Below are 20,706 nucleotides of genomic sequence, written 5' to 3' on the forward strand. Positions count from 1 at the left end.
GCGCGTGTAACGCTCACGGCCGGCACCGCGTCCCAAGGCCAGCCCCGAGCGGCGCCGGCTGCCAGGCCGTGTGCATTTAGAGCTGGAGTGGGAAATCACGGCGGCCGCCCCCACCCCCCCACCCCTCAACCCCCCCGGCAGCACTCGCTGCCGTCCAGCTGCGGCGCCGCGTCCCCCCGGCCTCAGCCCCCCGCCCCAGCCGGAGCGACCCACACACACACACACTCCCTCAATTTTATATTTATAATTTCATTTATGAAGCTGTTTCAAGAGACTACCCTCAAGGCTGTGCACATCCTCCTAGGTGCAGTCTAAGCAACGTCACCCACACTCATTTCAGCCAGTTCTTACCCATTTACAACAACCAAAGTCAGATGGCATTCACTGCATTAACATCATCGCCCCCTCCCCCCCAAAAAAAAAAATATGAAAGGCTTACACTCAGCCTAACCACATCACAAAACAAGACTAAAACTCTCGTTCTGTAATTAGATACCACAGAACTCCACAACCACACCGAAAATCCAGCAGCACTAACCCCTTCAAGAGCATGGAAAACATGCTGCATACTCCACAGAACTGCGACTTGTCCCCACTCGCATTTTATAGAGCAGTATCATTTAGCTCTGGTTGCAAGAAAACATCACCTGTACAAGACTTTTAAGTAGACATTTTATCCAAGGACAGTTGGGTAACTTTTAGCTCTTGGTCCATTTCACGATTGTAGATGCAGATAGCGCCTTACAGAAAGTTACACACAAAATAGACCATTTCATTTGTCACTATGACATTCAGGCTTCCTGTATATTTTATCTCAATTTGCTTTCCAAGTATTTTTCTTTCATGGAACATTTACTTCTACAAAAACACCCCAGTCTTCTGAAAAAATAAAAAAAAAACCCCAAAACAACAATTTCCAGTTTTCTTAACCAAGCAACCACCTAGCCTTTGGAAAAAGTACTCAGATTATTTTCTGTGAAACAGTTATTCAATACCTATGGGAGGAATGGGAGGGGTAAGAGGAATATTTATCACACTGGTAAACACAGTGTGTCTAAAAGTTTTGCTAACAAGAGGCAGAGGCAGCAACCCCGAATCAATTCCCACGGGAGCCGGCAGAGACAATATTCAGGAACCACCAGTTGTTTTTACAGGCCAACTAACAATGCTTTATTGATGAGCAGCTGCCTCTAGCCAACAGGCATACCCACCCACCACAGCGCTCCCCAACAGTTTCCCCACATTGGGCTACTGGGGGGCAACCACAAAGATCCTTTCCACACCTGATATTCTTCAAACGCAGGAAAAGCAGGACAGCACGTTGACACTCCAGCTTCTAAGCTTACGGTCCTAAGCCAGCCATAGGTATGCAGAACTCTGCTCTGTGCCTGTTTGTGGAAGAACACCCCAGAAATGAATGCATCTGGCCTAACAAAAAGCTAAATTTAGCAACTGCAATATTAGAAATTCCACCCAAAAACCCCATCTTGAAGCATGGTACTCATTTATCAGTTTGATCTCATGCTCTTCCACAAATTCCAGCAGAGGCACCAGATACAGATGATAACATTGCTAGCCTGAATGAACATAAGAGAATACAGTAGCACATGGAGATATACATAGGACTTTATCCTAAGGTGTGTATTCCATCATCATAAAGTAGCTGCACTTAAAATACTACTAATACCCCTGCAGTTTTAATACTGTGCAAAATGACGAGTAATAAGCAAGATGAACATACTGTACTTTAACCCACCTTCTGCCACAAAAATAACACTTACCAAAACACCAAAAAAAAAAAGAGCTCATGAGAAAAGTAGATTTTATCCCAACGCAAACCTTAGGAATAAGCAGTCCTACACATTTGACAAAGCAGGAAATCACAGCCAAGGATGGTTCATCTCAGTATCAAGTCAACTACACGTCAATTCAGAGGCACTTGCCAGTAGACGTAACTGGCACCATCCCCACGTTACAAAAACCACAGAACTTCAGCCTTTGGAGGCCTGTGCCAAAGCACAGGATGTCTAGTAACATGCTAGTTCAGTTTCTAGCCCTGCCTCGTGCAAGAGAAGTGAGGTACGCACATGACCCCTAAAGGAGCAACGCGTTAAGTGACTTCACGGCACCTTACGTTTGCACAGGCTAGTTGGAGAGACAAGCTAAAAACAAAAGCACACTCCTATCAATGCACCCCTTGCTTGAAACAATCATTTTGGATTAAGTTATTAATTTGCAGGATATAAAACTACAAAGCACTCTCACACTGACAACCCTGCTCCCCTTTTCCCCCCCTCAGATCCACAACTCCTCAGAACAAAGCTGAGGTCAGTTCTTGATGCTTGCAGTGCATGTTGAAGAGCTGGTAAGACATACCATTCAGTCTTCATAATTTATGTATAGTTTTCCTTTTTCTGATGTTTAAACTCGAATTTCTTGAGTGAGAAAGACTACATATAGTCTACAGCAGACCTAGAAAAGTTGAAAGCATCAGATTCTAAGTTCCACTATGATTTTAAAACAGAACAAAAAAAAAAAAAAATCAGTGCATATCACAAAGCTGCTCAAAATTTCATACTAGCAGCTTAACTGAGGATGAAATACAGCCAGCTTACAAGTGTCCTAAAACATTTATGAAAGGTCATTATGTATTCTCAACACAAAAATGGGATGAAAGAACATACAATGCATATCAAGCACCATCACTTAACCTTTTCTTTCTAGTGGATCCAAACCACTTTCTCATAGAAACTTGTTAATTCAGTGAGACTACCAGTAGGAAACCTCCAAAGGCAGTACAGTAATAGCCAGGTATGTCAATTTTAGTTAACTTAATTGCACAATGTAAGATGAGGCAGACAGATGTGTAGTCTAGCAGTTGTGTATTGATCTCCTAATCTCTACTCTCAAATTTTCTAGTATTATCAACTATTCCTCCTGCTTCAGCCTTATAAACTGGCTACTTGGTTTTACTCATTCACTTTTTAACATCATGCATGCTTCTAAAACAGGTCCTCCACACCGTGCTTGTGTTAGCATGGTGTAAAGCAGTTACGTTGTGACTACTGCTACTACTGTAGTTATGGTAGAAATTACCTAGATGACTCCTCCAATTCTAGTCCTCCAGATACTTTGTCTTTCAGGGCTTCTCCACAGTAAACAAGATTTCTTTGGCCACTCAAATAGCATGTGCTTCAAAAGGAAGAAGCACCAACCTCTCCACCCCTCCAAGTCTGCAAAGCCTTCTACCAAACTTGCTGACCTGCCTGAAAGTGTCACTTGGAGCCAGTTTCTTTCACTTACGTTGTTGGGCTACTGCCCTGCCAGGGAACCAAGGAGAACAATACCTGGCAGGGAGAAGGGCTTCCCATCACTCTGTAAAAAGAGCGTGCTGACCCCAGCAGTTCTTCCTGCACCTCTGCTTCTCCTTCCCAACCCTCAGAAGAAACCACCACCACCCTACCACCTCCTGCCATGATACTGACTGTATTAAGGATACGGGCTAATACCATCCTCAGTTCTGCTGAAGTACTCTCCCTCAGCCCTTCCCTCCTCCAGTATACCCAACAAGACAATACTTGCACAACACCCTGAGAAGCTTAATTTACTACAACACACAGAAGTGTAAAACCTGCCCTAGAAATCCTGAAGGCTCAGCAGCAGGAAAAGGAATCCGTGCACAGCACCACGAAGTTAAACTAGCACAAGCAGTCAGTCACCTGCTTGTAGTCTCACTAAGGAAGTTCACAATCCAAAATGGACTGACTTACCAACCTGGTTCCCAGGGATCTTAATGGAAAAAAAAACAAACCCAAACAAAAAACACACCACTAACTTCACAGGATACGCAATGTAAAACAGATGACATGGCTCATGTGCAACCAGAGGTTCCTTATTTCAGATACATTCTCTTCTGTTTTAATTATACCTCAGAAGAAAACCCAGCTTGCTTTTTCCCTGGGAACAAAGAAGTCATACTTGGCAATAGGTTTGGGAAATGCATTGACCACTGCTAAGAGAAAAGTGGAAGTGCCCCATGGTTACTGGGTACTACACATCCGGACAGAGAGAAAACAGATGCCTTCCCACAAAATGTAAAGTGGTCAAATCAAAATAAATGTGTATGGGGGGAACTGAAGAACTCCCCTTACTGCTCTTAAAGAAACAAAGTTGTCCAGAAGACTTCTTAGTAAGACTAGTTTGTCCACCTTCATTCATAACAAGGATTCTTACATTCAGGACAGACATGAAGCATCACTAGTATTTCACATGTGGAGCGCTTCACACAGAGCTCTCCTCTCCAAATCATCCCTGACAATGTCCTCACACTATCCTGTTACATCTTTGCATTTTGCGTCAACACAATGTAGTAATACCATCCCAGAGAGCAACTTTAAATAGTTTTGGTCCCAAAGCTAACATTAAAAGGTAACACAACAATCACTAGCCAAAAGAATTAGTCAGGCCCATTTAACAAGGAAGAAAATGCATTAATACAAATGAGTTTGATCTGATTTGGCCAGAACAACACTAAATTGTTAAGAACAGCGGGAGAATTTTCATTACTATCTTACAACTCAATTATACTGCTTACAAATAGCCTTTCTAAAACAATATCTCTTCCAATCTTAGTAAAGTTATATGTGCAGATCAAGAATAACCGCACAGGGCTTCAGCTGCGTGTAGTTACAGTCATCCCACCCTGCACAGGACCAGCAGAGAAAGGAATATGTAATGAATGAGAAGTCTTCCAAAGTCCAACTACCTACCCAAGTCCAAAAGGCACTCTTCTGTATTTGCATTCACCCAGGTTTATAGACATCCTTAATTGCCTACTTATAATGAAGCTTTTGTACTTGGTAGTACAAAGGTAACCATGCAATTGTACATGCACTTCTAAAACAATTCCAGCTTAAAAACTGGCTTCTGTCTAAGCATTAAATAAAAATGACCTGCAAAGACCGAACAATTTACTACCACTTTGAAAGACAATGATGAGACACCTTCAAAAAATCTAAAAAACATGTTTACCAAGTTTCATATCAAATGGAGAAAGCAGTTCTTATAGCTATACTTAAAACTGCAAGACCTTGTTGACTGCAAGAACTGCCAGTAACTGCTGGACTGTTGCTCCAAGCTTGTTGCTGATAGGATAAAACGCTATGGCTATTTCACCACCATTTAACAGTTGCTTTTAGTAGATGTTTGTCAAAATCACAAAGAAACATTTTGTAAACAGCGAGGCAGACAGAACAAGTTCTTTTAACAAATGTCATATAGCTGGTTTGTTCCCGTCAGTTCCTCTGTTTTCACAGAAGATTTCTAATTTTAATAAGCAGAACTCTATTTGGCAACAAACTCACATCTCTCATGAGAATCTGTATTTATGAATGCTAGCTTATTTTTAAAAACATTTAGAAGCTGGCAGACCTCAGATCCAGTAATAGTTTCAACACTGCCCCTTAACAACAAAATTCAACCTAACATGCTTCAGCCCTGGGATCTGATCTGGTATACCAAAGTATTCTTACTTCAGCAAGTAAAGAATACAGTCAGTTACATAGCCCAAGCCTATGGGCTTGGCATATCCACAAGCCCCAAAATATCCACCTAAATGCCACTCCAGCAGCATCTGTTTTAGTAACGAGTCCCTCTGAAGGTGGCTAGTACAGACAACGCCAACCACACAGAAAGAAAATGGCACAGTTGTTACCAGCAGGGTTCTTCTCTCTGACAAACCCACACACAGTGAAGAACTCTGGCTGTTGAACACTGATAAAAAGCATTGCTCCAACTCAAGGGCTACTCCGGCAACAGGACTTGCCTCACTGTCGACATCTAGGTACAAGCTGAAAAAGCTAAGGATTCTTCCAAGTTAAATTTTTGTGGTAATAAAATTTATATTATTAATAATAAATAATAATAATAAAAGAACATCTATTCCCATTTCTTCAGTGCAAGGACAGAGCTGTATTGAAAGCTCACAGGTCCTACTCTCGATTTAAAAATAAAATAAAATTTAAAAAGGCTTATATTCCTGATCACTCATCCTCATTCACTGCATCTATATATAATGTGTTATCAGGACAAATCTGCTCTCCCCAAAGATTAAAGCTAGATGGCTTCATGCCTTATAAATGGAATCTGAGTGTAATATCCTGACCACCTGTCAGTTTGGTTGATTTGATTGGGGGTTTTTTTATCCTAAACAGTTTTAGGTTTTCTTTCTTTTCAATAATAAGTTGGGGTTTTTTATTTGAAAGTAATCCACATAGGAAAAGCAGGCACACCTCCCTTTCCTGCCCATCAGAGCTAGCCTCCCTTGCCACACACCCCTCCTGGCACGTGTCCCAGCGCGGCACCGCGTGGCACCAGCACGCCTCCCTCCCAGGCCTGGGCGCAGCGTCACCTCCAGCTCATTATCACCCAACCTGCACTTACCTGTGGCAACCAAGCCCGAAGCATCGCCCAAACACTTTTGGAGTGACAGCTCTACTAAGCAGGAAGCACCTCATTTCCACTTTATTACTTTGTTTACTGGCTACGTTGTTCCACCATGGAAAAGTTTATGTGCTTTGCGACATTTCACTGAGAAGATATTATAAAATTAAAGTGCCTGTATCACCGCACAATGCAGGACACTAAAATACCAGCCATCCTTTCCCAAAAGGTATTTTCACTTCTTGATCTGCATACTCTGTAGTACATCTTTGCTAAAAAGTTTTCGACAAAATCCTTCACAAAGTTAATATAGGGCATAAAACTAAGGCTTATTTTTAATAACAAGGATCTTCTCCAGATGTCCTAACTTAACAACTAACTCCACAGCTCCCAAACACCCTGGCTCCACTCTCTTCCCCCAACCCTATGCCTCCTCATCCTTCCTCCTACGGATTTGAAGAAAAAGCCTTCTATCAATTGTTTGTCTTCATTAATCTCTCCTCCAGCTTTCCTCAGAGACACATCCAGAAATCCTTCAGCCATGTTTCCAACAGGAGGTAGTAAACAGACTTTCGTTGAACCCAAAGAGTTAGCTCCTTTCCATACCAAGCCACCAAATAAGGTGGAAGAAAGTCTCCTAACCCAGTTACCACATACAAACAGACCCAGAGGCACATACCAGAGTTTGACTTGCAAAGAAGGAAGGAGAAGAGAAAAAGCAATCTTCAGACTGATTGTTCCTCTCTTGTAGACAGAAAGCCTTTTCTTCAAATTAGGATAATCTCAAGGAGGGAATTAATGCTTCAGAAAGTAAGAGACAACTGCTTTTTGCTTAATTTGTATGTGAAAACACAGCAGCCTCTACACAAAGAGCACACAGCCGAGGAATAAACAAAGCAAGGTAATAAAAAAAAGTAAGAAGACACTAGTATAAGAAGATAAAAAATAGCCAGCATGCATTTAGAGACAAACGAGCCTGTCTTCCTCCTCTAACTGATCATTCATGCAGTGAGGGGGAGGGAGGAGGAAGGAGCAGTAACTGAGCTGTTTAGACTATAGTAAGACTTTTGATGTCTTGTAACATTCCCACAGTAAAATGACTATACTGTAGATTCATCTAAACCACAAGATTTTTTCCAGTTGTGCACCGAGTGTACTCTAAGAGTACATAACGAGCCTTCCGAGTTTGGCAGTAAGCTATCACCCTGACATTATGCAATGTTTTCATTAACTCCGATGGTGAAACAGTGTGTTTATACAGTTTATGAACAAAGCTGAACTGGAACACTTTGCAAGCACTCTTCTACAAAGCCTAGTTCTGCCTTCCAAGCTCAATAAACTGGCAAAGCGATCAGAAGTCATTAGAACTAAGTTCAATAGAAGCAAGAGCAAAGCTCTGTACTTGAGAAAAGGAAACGGCGGTCCAAACATGCAACGCGAAGCAGCTGACTAGGCAGCTGTACTGCAGCAACTAAATCGTGATGATATCATGGATCAAAGCTAGGTAAACTGATATGTTGTTACTGCAGAAAGACAAAAAAACCTCCACCAAAACTCAAAACGTCACTCCAAAAACACTATGTCAGAAAGGGAGATAAATCATTCCTCTCACTGGCACTGGTGAAGCCTCAGCTGAAGCAAAGTGACTGCTGTATTGTAAGATGCTTCAACACTTCATTTTAAGAATGGCAGCGTAGGAAAGGTAAAGGCAAAGAGCAGCCATGGGTATTTTAGTTACTGCATTCTCTAGATGTAGTATGGAGGTAGTTATATGATTGCATGAGAGCAACCACTGCCCTTCCACGCTGACACCCCAGCCGAGGGGCAAGTCCAGAGTGATTCTCATGAGACATGTCCTGTGAATGCCCTGTGCCTTTGCATGGCAAAGAAATAAGTCCACGTTCTAACCTGCACTTTCAAACCTCTCCTCCTCACTTGCAAAACTGTTCCATGGGTTTGCTATGCAACACTCCACATTCCATCTCCTCTACTGCTCTCATATATCACATGCTTCTATTTGCAATTTTCAAACTTCCCTTATGATAAAGGGAGGTAAGTACCTTCAGGCCAAATTTCCCTTTTTTCTTCATTTCTGCTCATCCTTTTTACCTCCTTAAATTAAAAATATTCTTTAACATTTTGCACTGTTAAAGAAGTGGTTGCACACTTGGATCTCCCCTTTCTTCTGCACCACCCATTTTTGCTGGCGATAACCAGAATCTTATCAGTAGCACGACAAAGGCAAAACCGTACCTTCTTCCAGCATGCCTGGGCATTGCAACAGTTTTTAACTTTAACTAAATAAACTACAGCTCTCTGCTCCGAATGGATTCCCATATAATTATTTGTAAGAATGAAAAAAAAAAATCCAAAGCACTTCAAGCCTCTTTACGTCTGTTTACATGTCGCTTTGTGCATGGATTTGCAGTCTTCTCAGTATTTTGAGGGTCTGTAGAAAAGCGAAGACTGCGGCAAGCAAAGCGGTCTGCTTCTCCCCCGTCCTTTGCTATTAATTTGCGACGATTAGAAGCAGGTGACTGTACAGCTGCTATGCAGAAAGCAGCACATGTAAACATTTGCATGATTCCTGCCTCCTAAGAGTCTCTGTGGGCTGCATGTGGCATTTAGGCAGCACCTTCACAACCCCCTTTGTGCACCACCTTCACACACGGTTAAGCTGGAGCTCTCTGCTAAAATGGCTGGAGATACCCTCCAATGTTTGGCAAGACTGCTGATTTATTTCAAGATTATTGTTAAATATCTTAGAAGAGTTTCAAGACATTACTTCTGAAGGGTTTCACCCAGTTTGTGACAGACATTTTACAACAGATAGAAATCTCAATTTTTTAACTGTCAGCTTAGAAAAAAAACACCACCAAAACACTCAAAAACCACAACCACCCAGCAAACCAGTAACTTGTCTTCTTTATAAATGTGGTCCCCTCTATACCAGGATGGTTAAAAACAAAGCATCTGATCACCTATATAGCAACTAAAAATGTTTCCGATGTTCTAATTTGTTCTGTCTAAAAATTAAAGAAAAATAATAGACAAAGTTCACATAGAGGTTTTGAACTGCTACTGCAGAACATTTTAAAGCCACAGTGATTTAGGTTTCACCTGACTATTTTGAAATTTTTTTTCACCTTGACAGTAAACAGCTTTCAAACTTCAGGGTTTGGTATTAAAATCTAAAGAAATTCCAAGAAGAACCTGCCTTGCTGCAATCACTCAGGTAAAGGTTTAGGCAAGTAAGAAACAAGGAGGAAAGCAAAGAGAAAAGCCCATTTCAAATCCCTAGTGTTTAAACCCCATTAATTTATGTATATGTTTATGATAATTTCTGTACTATCTGTGCTCTTGTCACACCATGGTAAGCCTTACAGCATGTACATACAAGAAATCCACCTAAGAGTGGTCATTGACGTGGTGTCGCTATTAGCAAACGTGTCATTAACACACTTAATTAAGACGTGCATGTCATGTAAGTGTTAGCATTTAACACATGGGTATCTAAGTTATATTAAAGTATTTCTCAAGACACCAACGTGACTATAACACCAAAAGAACATGCTTTTTAAACTCTTCATTTTAAAAATCATCATTTTAAAAATCATCAGAACTTCGAGAAACTCCAGTATCTAAGCAGGAATTATCAGAGTTCTACGATAAGCGCTCATAAGATTAAAAAAAATCTTGCTTGAACTAACAGAAATCAATAATCACTGCCCATGTGGATTAAAATAGAAGTCATGCCATATTTTCAACTCTAGGGGCATCAGCAGCTGTTGCTATACTGCAAAAGAGCTGAAGTGTCATAAACATATACGTAGACGGCCGACTTTATTTTTCTGTACAACCAGGCGTCAGTAATCCGGATAAGACGTAACCCAAGGACGGCGAAAAATTCGGTGTCAGCGTGCTGGTTACGATCCGCCCGCTTCATAACTAGAACAAAAACCACCGCGGGGTTATAAACCAACACCGAGGGAAGTTACGGTTATTTCCAAGGCGTCTTTCAGCTGCGCTTTTGCTGGGTTTGGCCCTGTGCGGGCATTGTCTGCCGGTGCCCCGGACCCGCAGCGCGGTGCGGTGCGGGCTCGCCGCCCGCCCAGACAATGGCGAGCCGAGGGGGCAGGAGGGGGCTGGCAGCCCGGTGGCACGGCACCTGCCCGCCGCACAGCCCCACCGCCGGGCTCCCCCCCCGCCCCAGGCGACAGGGGAGGGGGTAAGCAGCGGTAACACCGCTACCCAGCACCAGGCTACCTCCCATCGCGAAAGGGCACAAACGGACAATAAAAAAAACAAACAAACAACAAACCCACCAAAAAAAGGAAATAATGTCGATAAAGCGTTTACCTCGTTCCGGCTTCATCTTCTCCGCTTCCTCAGCCAGGTCCGCGGGCAGCCGCGGTGCGGTGCCTGCTCCCCCCGCCGAGCCGCCTGCCGCGGCCCCCGCCAAGCGAGATTAATGAGTTTTTTCGCGTGTCACAACACGGAGCCGGAGGCCGGGCGCGCCGCGGCGGTGGCCCGGGCCCAGCCGGCAGGGGCAGGCAGGCTGGCGGCGGCCGGCCCGGGGAGGCTGAGTGCCGGCGGCCGCTCCCCGCGCCCGGCCAGGGTGTCCTTCCGTGACACGGCGCCCAGCGGGGCTATTTATAACCTGCCGGGGAAAAAATCCCACAACAACAGACCTCGGCTCACCCCCGGCCGCGCCGGCTCTGAGTCACCGCGGCCCCGGGCGATGGCAGCCCCGGCCGGAGTCCCCTCCCTCCCGCCGGCCCCGAGGAGGGCAGGCGAGCGGCCCCCCGCCCCGCCGGGCCCGCGGCCCTGCGACCTGTCACCAGCCGGCGGCTGGCGGCGGGGGGCTGCCCGGCACCTTCATCCCCGGCCCCGCCGCTGCCGCCCGGGCTGCCGGGCGCTGCCCCCCGCGCTTCGCCCCGGTCAGACCGCCCGCCCCTCCGGCCGCCGCGCAGCGCCGCGCTCCATGGCTCTGCCTCCCGCCCTTCCTCCTCCTCGCCGCTGACTAGCTCCCCTCCTCTCCGCCGGGCACTCCCCGCCTCCCGCCGAGCGGGGCACACACATCACAGCCCGGCGGCAGCGGGCAGGGCACAGCTCGGCCGCGGGGGGACCCGCCACGCTCGGCCTTCGACTGGCCGGCGGAGGGGTGGGGGGCACGGGGGGACACTGGACACACGGCCCGCTGCAGCCGCCCGCCGGGACCGCGGGACCCCGCTCCGCCCCCGCCCCGGCCGGGCCCAACCGCACCGCCCGTCGCCCGCCCCACGTGCTCCGCGGCAGCCAATCCCCTGCCATCACTTCCGGCCTGGCCCCCGCCCGCCGAGCAACTCTGTTGCCATAGCAACAGCGCGCCGGCCTGGCCGGGGCCTGCCGGCGGTGGCGAGTACGGCCGGGCTCGGCCCGGCTCGGCCCGGCTCGGCCGCGGCTCATCGGCTTACCTAAACGGCACCCTCCCCCCGCCCTGCAGGCTCTTTGGCGGGCAGGTTCCCACCTCGCTCACCCGGCTCTGGCGGAGGCTGCCGCGGCCCTCAGCCCGCTCCCGCGAAAGGCCTCGGCACTGCTGCTGGCCCGCTCCCCCCGCTTCGCCCCGTGCAGCTACGCGGGGACTCCCGCGCTGGCCCCCCCGTACTGCCACACGAGCGCCTGCCCATCTATGCGGGTATATATAGGCGCCTGCTGAGCGGTGATTCCAGTGTGAACTGCCGACCCGGCGGGAGGCCTTGCCCCGCCCGGCGGCCAGAGGAGCTGCGAAGGGCGGGGGGCGGCCTCGGCTGTGCCCCTGGCCCGGGGGCGGCCACTGCCCCGCCGCCTCCCCCTCACAGGCCCGCTGGCAGCCCTGCGCGGCAGCGCGGCGCTTGGCACTCACTTGACGCTGATAACTATTTTGTGCGGAGAAACAATGGAGCCAGCTGGGCTGGGGTTGCACAACCGCCTTAATCCAGCAGAAATTCAAGTTTCCCCGAGAGGGACGGGCCGCACCATCCCGCACCTCAAGGCTGCCAGTGCCCACGCTGCCAGTGCCACCACGGAAAGTGGGGGAACAAGCTGCTGTGATGATGGGGCTCCCCCTTTCACCAGGGGCCCAGATCTATGCAGGCTAAAGCAGCGGCAGTGCCAAGGCCTCATGAGAGCAGAGATTTCTTTCAGGGAAAGGCCCTATCTCACCCGGCGGCTGTACCAAGGCCAGGCAGGGCCCCGCAGACAGCTCTATTGCTCTGAGTCGGACTCAGAAAAAGACAGATGAGATGATACAGGCCTCTCTTGCTTTAATGTGGTCCTGTAGTTGGGCTGTACAGAGACACCATCACACCTCCAGTCATTACACTGGCAATTCCCTGCCGCTGTGATTGTTTACAAATCCTTCCATCTTACAGACCAGTCCCTATGGGGGGCACTCACTCCCTACAACAAGATCATTTAAAAATACGCACACCCTCTGCCCTTTTTATACAGAAACAATACACATGGATCAGTCAACTCCCCATCCTTTCTAGGGTGCTAGGATCCCCGCAGATGCATATACACCCATGGTCTGTGCAGCCACCCTCTGCTCACAGCTAGCTAAGCAGCCACGGAAGGTATTGCGAAGAATGTGAAACTCCAGAACAACTCAATTTGATGCTGTCTGGCTCATACGAACTGCACCTATTTCTCTCCCCATTGATCAGTTGTACAGCATTACACCAGGAGGGTGCTTCACAGAATAAACCATCCAGTAAACATCTCTCATTTCAGTCATACCCTGAAATACATAAGCAAACAGAAACGTGTCACATGCAGTGCTTTGATATTACACTCGTAAGTACATGAGTGTCACTTCTGTTGCTGTGTGACTGCTGTAGATGTGTTTGGTAATTACAGATCTCAGAGCTCTCTGCCGGATGCAATATAATTGCAAATGTGGCAATCCAGGATTATAAAAGGAGGTATTTGACTGAGCAATAAATACTGTAGATGTATGCGTATGTGAATTTCAGCATTACTGCACTGGGTGCGGTGATTCAGCCACCTGTCAGATCCTCCTACCGGTGATAGTCATCCTAATGAAAAGTCACATCCTTTAGGCCACTAATTGTTGCTGTAAGACATTGCAAATGAGTTTGTAGCTTGTTCTAATATTGGTTTTACAGTCAAAATCAAATCTGCCTTTCTACTGTTTAACTACAACTGTGACTATTTAACTGTTATGCTTCATGTAGTATTTTTTAATAGTTTTTAATCTCACTTTGGCACTTTTTTTTTTTAACTGCTCACCAGACACAAACAGACCCAACTTCCAAGAAAACACTCTCTCTTCCATAGTGTTTTCTTAATGAGCCAGACTGTAAGTGCACAGTTTCCCATTACTTTGTAGTTCCTAGGAGTTCAAGCCAACAGGAAATGTAGGTGCCAGCCTGAAAACCACTTATAAAAAAGGAAAGCTCTAAGGGATATGACAAGAGTAAGCCAGTCCGGTACACAGCCCTACTTTATGTGACTGCGTAGGAGATTCCAGGGTCAGCTTCCCCTCTGGAGTCAGACCATTTCTCGACAGAGAGCAATGGGTATGTCTGAGATACCCTGCTTCACTTCAGACAGAGAAGGATGATTTCACTTTTGACCACGTAGACAAAGAACAGATCTTGAAAAAGCAGAAGAGAAAACTGAGAATTATTAGAGAGATCTAATTATACAATATTTCATGTATACCATTAAATACAAAATAGGGATAAACATCCCAGAGAAATTTGCGGACTTAGTTAGGCTAAAATGGCTAAAAATGGCCTTGAACTCATAACTTTCTTGCCAGTCACCAGCCAACGATGAGCACTGCACGAATACACAGAGGAAATAATGGCATAAGAGGCTTCAGCCAGGGGAATTTGCTTACACATACTTGGAAATTTTTTGAGAGCAATGACAGTACAGAAATGCGTTTCTGACCTCAGAAGATGAACATCATGTTAAAACATCTGAAAAGCGTATGGCTGTATTACACATCACACAAAAGCAGGATTAGCTTAGAAACACTGTCAGAACTTTAACTGCCCTCCCAGTGCCAAGTCTAGACCAACACGTACTTCTGGGAGCACAAGCAAGGACAAAACCAGATTTCTTATCTGTTTCTGTCTCATGGTTGATTAACTTTGGTGTCTAGACAGGTGAGAGCTTAGGCTGCAGCAGCTGTGCAGTCAGAGAAGCTCTTGCACATGTGGTCCCCAGCGCTGAAAAGCACGAGTTTCGGTGGCAGCCCCTGTTTCGGTGGAAAATTTAACAGGGCCGCTCTACCTCGTTTTCCTGAAATGCGTCAGACCCTCCTCTTACGAACACTACTCACATGTGAAGCTTGGCTGAAATCGGCCATTGGATTTTAAAAAACTCCCTACTTGGGGCAGCATGACAGAGTGGTGTCATGTAAACCTTGTTCATACAGAAATAAAGTTTTTTTAAAAATAAATAAATAAATAGATAAGGGTAAATGTATGGCTGTTTTCTCTCAGAACTTCAGCACTTTACACTTTTGGCACGGTTCCTGCAACCTGGAACAGAGTGTATTTTAGGTTATATCCTCAAGTGTCTTTTCAGCTTTAGCTGACAAAGAAGTGATGTCTGATGCAGCAGATCAAGATTCCTGTAATTCCTGGAGACAATTACTGCCTGTTAAGTGACGTGGCACAACTGCTTTTGACATGGCTGCCACCTCTGTGGTATAAAGCCACCACACTTGGAACAATATTATAGCTGAGGGATGAAGACAATCAGAAATAGACTAGAAGATACAGTATACAATGAAACTAATTTGAGAAGTGCTAAAAAAACTATGAAGAACCAACTGTAATTTAATTATCACCAGTAGTAACCACTTTGCAAAGACCATTAAAATAGAAACAAGTTATGTGCTTGTAGGAATTTATTAGTCTACAGGAACTAATAAATTCCTACAATCTGTTACTGAAACTGAGATAATTATAAATCACTATATTTAGAATATCGATATATTCTAAAAGTTTAGGTTTAGGGGTTCTAACCATTTTGAGTTTGGGTTTTAATTCATCAATATATACAGAAAAGTGGCTCTAGTTGAATGGAAGAGAATTCATCGTTCTTTCTCAAGATACCTATAACTACAATAGCAAGGATAGCTTGAGAAAATTGTCTTCTGTATGCATGCCTACCTTTGTGTTACCGCTGTTGGCTTCAGCCTCCAGTACTTCTGAGTATATGTTTTAGCCCCATTCATCTTTATTTTAACAGCTAGATTTAAGTACTTTAGTAGCATCAGCCCAACCAGATTCAAAAACACATTAAAAATGCCCTAACTGCATTTCCCATCCTCACAATTTCCAGGCAATGCGCCTCATGGTGTCACACAGAGACATCTGAGTGGCTTTAAGGCAGCGCCTCCAGAGTTCCTCTGCTTGTTTTGTTTCACATTGATCTGAGAGGCAGGAAGACCTTGATGGTGGGAACCACAGGGGAGGTTTTTTTCTGTATACATCTCCTCCGGCCCATGCAGAAGTTCCTCCACAAAGCTGCTCACCAGCATTGATTTTGAACAGCCCTTAAGCCTCCTCTCTGTTAACGTTCAGGGCTTGCCTCAGGATCAAGGAGAGGAAAGTAAATTTATCGCATCTTCTTGTTTTGAGTCTCCAAACCCAGACGGTCATATGAGGAAGTCTGGCAAGATGAGCTACACTCATGTTCCACAGAGTACTACATGATGAGAATTCTGTGTACTGAGTACATGCTGATACAGTTATACGAAGGGATAGGAAATGAAAACCTTCAGCCCAGGATGTCCAACATTGGCCCGTAACAGTATTTGGGCATTTAAATAAACCAGCCGGATTTTCAAAGGAAAAAATCATCTCCAGCTCCCATTGACTTCAGCAGAATTTGTCAACCCACAGCGTTTTTAAAAACCTGTCCACCTTTACTCAGCTTCCTAATTAGGAAATTAGGCACCTAATTTTAGAAACTTATTTTTGAAAATTTTGGCCTATGGGCTTGATTCTCGTCTTGTTACATCAGCTCTCCCTGGTATACCCATGGGGTGTACCAATCTGGTATAAGTGCATTAATTAAGCCAATGGAGTTACTTCTACAGGAAACCTGTCCCACGACTGGAAAATCAGGATCTGCGACAGAGTAGGAACAGCAATATTTTAGTTTTCTTTCTTCAAAATACACAAATCATGGTCTAGTGCTAAATATTTTTAAGAGAGGAAACAAACAGGTGCTCTACTGTTAGAGCCTGGCGTCTGCTAACTTAGAGGGATTTATCTTTTCTTACAGTTCCTACCAAACCCCTCCATTGCTTAATTTTGCTACTAATCGGCCATTTCAAAGTAAAAATATATAGCTATTATCATGGTCTTCCCTCTTAAATTCACTTTCTGGAATGAGTAAAATGACATCTGTTGATTTTTCCCTGTGTGCTCTCAAATTCCTTTATTTTCTGAGTAGTACTTTCTCACTGGAGACACAGCCAAGGCTAAGTTGGGAGGCAGCTATGAGAACAACAGAGCAGAAGCTGCACTCCTATCAAAAGGAAAGCTTATCCTCCTCACCAGAAATAATTTCCTGGACTCAACACTTTGCTACTAAACCTTGTTTACATACAGGAGATTCCTTTAGTTGGAAGCGAGCCGGTTCCCATCCTGTGCTGCTCCTCAAGTTCCCCCGATCACACGGAATGCCCTGTGTCTTCTTCACTCTTCTGGCAGCAGCCACAGGAGCTTACCACTGCTCAGGGTGGAACCTTTGCTGCTGCTGCTCTTCCAGAGACTGAGGTCTAGCAGTCAGGTCTTCTTGCCAACAGAAATGAAGCCCTTCCTGCATTTCCATAATTCGCTTTGGAAACAGTAACTTGTATAATCTCTCCTCTGTTTGTAGCAGCTCCTAAAATGGTATTTCATAAAACTTGTGTGCTTCTGAAGTAACGATCTGTGATGCATAATTTAGATACCATTTCTGAAAGAGAATAGTGCTGTCTCACCTGAAGCAGTGACTGATGGAACATCCAGTCATGGCAATACAGAAGTATGAAGATAAAGACATGTAAAGGTTCTGTTTTACAAAAAAACCCTAAACACCCATTCCATATGAATGTCAATCTCAGCAGATACCTACACGGTAAGATCGCAACAGTCAAGTTTCATTGGATCAGCACTTGACTAATGCAGTAATGCACAGCAGTACATTTCAGTGCACTGAAAAGTGAACAACCTTCTTGTGATTAGATCCCCAATTCCTGAAAGAGAGAGAAGTTATTCTCTTTTACACAGGAGGTCTTTTCTGTGGGTGTAATATTCATTCTAGACTGGAAACGGGGGTTGTGTGGGGTGGGTGTGTTTGATTTTTTCAACATTTTTTCAAGGGGTTTGTGCAAGTTCACTGGTGAATGCTAACATTACACAATGTTTACCCAGGACTAAGTTTGATTGAAACATTAATCAGAAAATATATAGGTTTCCATATTAAAATTGAAGGTTTTGTGGCAACAGCAAGCCCTGACATTCCCTGAACAGAAGATAGAGATGTTTGCCAAAAGAAACAGCAAGATGTCACCAACAGTAGAAGGTTTTGGGAAAACAGAAGTGCAAGGACTGTTTCCAATCTAGGTCATCCCTCGCCACTCAGCACTCTCATTTACTTTTGAGCAGGTATATCCAGAAGCTATACCCCAGTTACTCATTGCAGTGATCCGGCAGGAATCCAAGCACCCCGTTTATATTATTTCTATTAATTTCAGTGGAAAGTGAGTGCATAACACTTGGAAGGAGGTGTTTGGAGGTTTACAGTGCTGTTTTCCTATTGATAATGGCTTGATCTATCCTGTAATAATTTCCAGCGCAGTTCTACACAAGGAATTGCACCAAATTAATTGCTGGTGTTACTCCATTTGAACTGGTAGGAGTTCATGAAGTTCAACTTCTGTTGCCTCCACCAGCCTTGTTTGCTTTCCCTCTACTACCGCGGCATCCGGGTCATGGTTTAGTGCCGTATCAACAAGTTGGTGGCAGATCCCAGGCAGCTTCTCCCGTCTCGGGCAGTGCTCTCATCTGCAGCAGGACTCACACTCACAGCCTTTACCCCCATGTGTCTCCACTGCTACTGGCTGCGCATCTGGAGCTTGTGCCACAGCCACCTCTTGCCAAATTTTTCTGTGTGGATAACTGGCTAGCTGAAAAAGGTCTCATAGACATAGTCCAGCTGGCTGGACAAAAATGCACATCGCTCTCAGCTTATCTGAAGTAAAGCAAAATACACTGTCTTTGGCTGTCCTTGTTACACAATAACAGGAAGATTTTGGTGGGAAAAGAATGTTGCAGGTGGGGACAGATAACTACAGAAGAGAAACTAGGGGCGGGCTTGGTATTTAGGCAACTAACCAATAATGAGCTTAACTTTTGTAATATGTATGAGCTAATTATAACAAGGCATAAAAGGTGACTGTAAGGGACAATAAACGAAGTCTGCTGATCACTCATATTGAGTGACTCTGTCTTCCCTCCGTCGCGACATTTCTGCACTGCCATCGCAGACTTGCCATCCCATTCAGCCTCTGTCAGGCAGGCCTTTGGACGTGCCGGTTTCAGGCAGCACTTATCCTCCATCAGAGTAGTACCCTTTTTGTAGGAGAGTCCAGCAGTCACAGGTGAAGCAGGGCCAGCATCCCCCCGAAGGGCCATCTCGTCATACATCTCACCCTGCAAGCACAGATGTTGCACCCAAGAGAAAACTGACACAGTGAGCATGTTCACAACACATTAAAGAATTACTACAGCTGCACTACTGAGTGTGTTGAGATTACACACAACTTTCCATGGGCACTGTAAATGAAAAAGATAATTCATTTATGCAAAGAAGCGATTACCTTGCTGGAACAACAAGTCCAGCCCATAGTTCCACCCATGCTAAATTAATACCACAACTCCTACTAGACTTACGAGAGAGTAGGGCAGGAAAGTAGCACGTTGTTAAATACAGGGCAATATTTAAAGTAACCACATGCATGGTTTACAAGAGAAGTTGCATATCATTTACTAAAGTAGTCAGTGAGTTGGGGCTTGTTAGGTAAATGCCAGAGCTATTGCAAAACTTCCATGGCCTCATTCTAAAAATTTTAGTTGCATAGTTATTAGCCCTAGCCCTTCTAATATATATTCATGGCCATTTAGTGGCATATGCTACATGTTAATAGTGAAGACAGAATGGGTTGCACGTAGTCATCAGGACTGATTTTTCAATATAGAAATGTGAAAATTACCCAGATTCAGGTTTTGCTGGAGCCCAGTTTTTGTTGCCCCTCCTTTTTCCGTTTTTCCCTGTTTCTAGATAAAAAAGTATTCCCTAAAATTCCACTCATGAGCTGCTGTCCTGTAATTGTATAGTTTGCAGTGAAGAATGCTGTGGCTCACCTCACTCATTGCCAGGGTCTATTATAGAAGTGCTGGGCCCAGCTCCACTCTCTCCATACACTAAAACTCCCCTGATGAGGACCCAGCCTACATCTCTCACCCCAAGCAGAGTGTTTGTAAGCTTTACTGTACTTAAACCAAAACAATTTCTCTTTCAAGAGTCTGACATCCTCTGAAAGTGAGAGCATAATAGCAACTATAGCAAAAAAATGAGCATTAAAAGCCGAACACTGAAAGGCCTGATTGTACTGCACTGTGAAAAAAAAAAAAAATCTGTGCCTGGCAAATGTCATCAATGGTGAAATCCTTGGCCCATATACAAAGGTCAACTCCCCTTCATACAGAGAGAGCTAGGATTTCAACTCAGGCTATATTGGGTAGCGCTTTCTTTGCTACTTTCACACTAGATCAATTATAATTTTAATCCCTACGGTTGATTTATTCTCATGTTGTGTAACACTATTGGAAGGGGAAGGGAAGTTGACATTAATTTGAGGATCTCAAAGGCAATAAAGTACAGTATGTATACTGAAAAATAAACAAAATCGCAGTAAGTTATTAAATTGCTCACCTTTGGGTGTCAATTAAAACTTGAAAATTAGGGAGATCACTGTTCATATTTATAGCAAAGTCAATCTGTACTTAATTAGGCTAGGTATCTTTTTTAAACTAGTGATACACTTAGAACATTGTAGCTGTATCTGTGCTCATATTGCTTTCGGCTCCTGAATTTCTTGGTTAATTTATTTTCCCTTTTACGTTGTTTATCTGAGTTTCTTTGCACAAAACATAACCAGCTTCACTGCCTGGAAAACACAGAGCCTGATTGTTCTCCTGCTTACAC

At 44.8% G+C, this 20,706-nt stretch overlaps 1 protein-coding gene across 4 annotated transcripts in view; it reads right to left on the reverse strand.

Moving 5' to 3' along the window:
• The window catches only part of FAM214A (family with sequence similarity 214 member A), a 49,293-nt gene extending 37,651 nt beyond the window's left edge, over positions 1 to 11,642 (reverse strand). For all 4 annotated transcript variants that reach the window (XM_037395621.1, XM_037395619.1, XM_037395614.1 and 1 more), the window contains exon 1: positions 10,801 to 11,642. In XM_037395621.1, the coding sequence (XP_037251518.1) occupies positions 10,801 to 10,816 (16 nt within the window). In that variant the 5' untranslated portion in view covers positions 10,817 to 11,642. The remainder of the gene's footprint in view (positions 1 to 10,800) is intronic.
• Positions 11,643 to 20,706: the final 9,064 nt, after the last annotated feature.

This window comes from Falco rusticolus, chromosome 7 (genome assembly GCF_015220075.1).
Source record: "Falco rusticolus isolate bFalRus1 chromosome 7, bFalRus1.pri, whole genome shotgun sequence".
NCBI classification, from domain to species: Eukaryota; Metazoa; Chordata; class Aves; order Falconiformes; family Falconidae; genus Falco; species Falco rusticolus.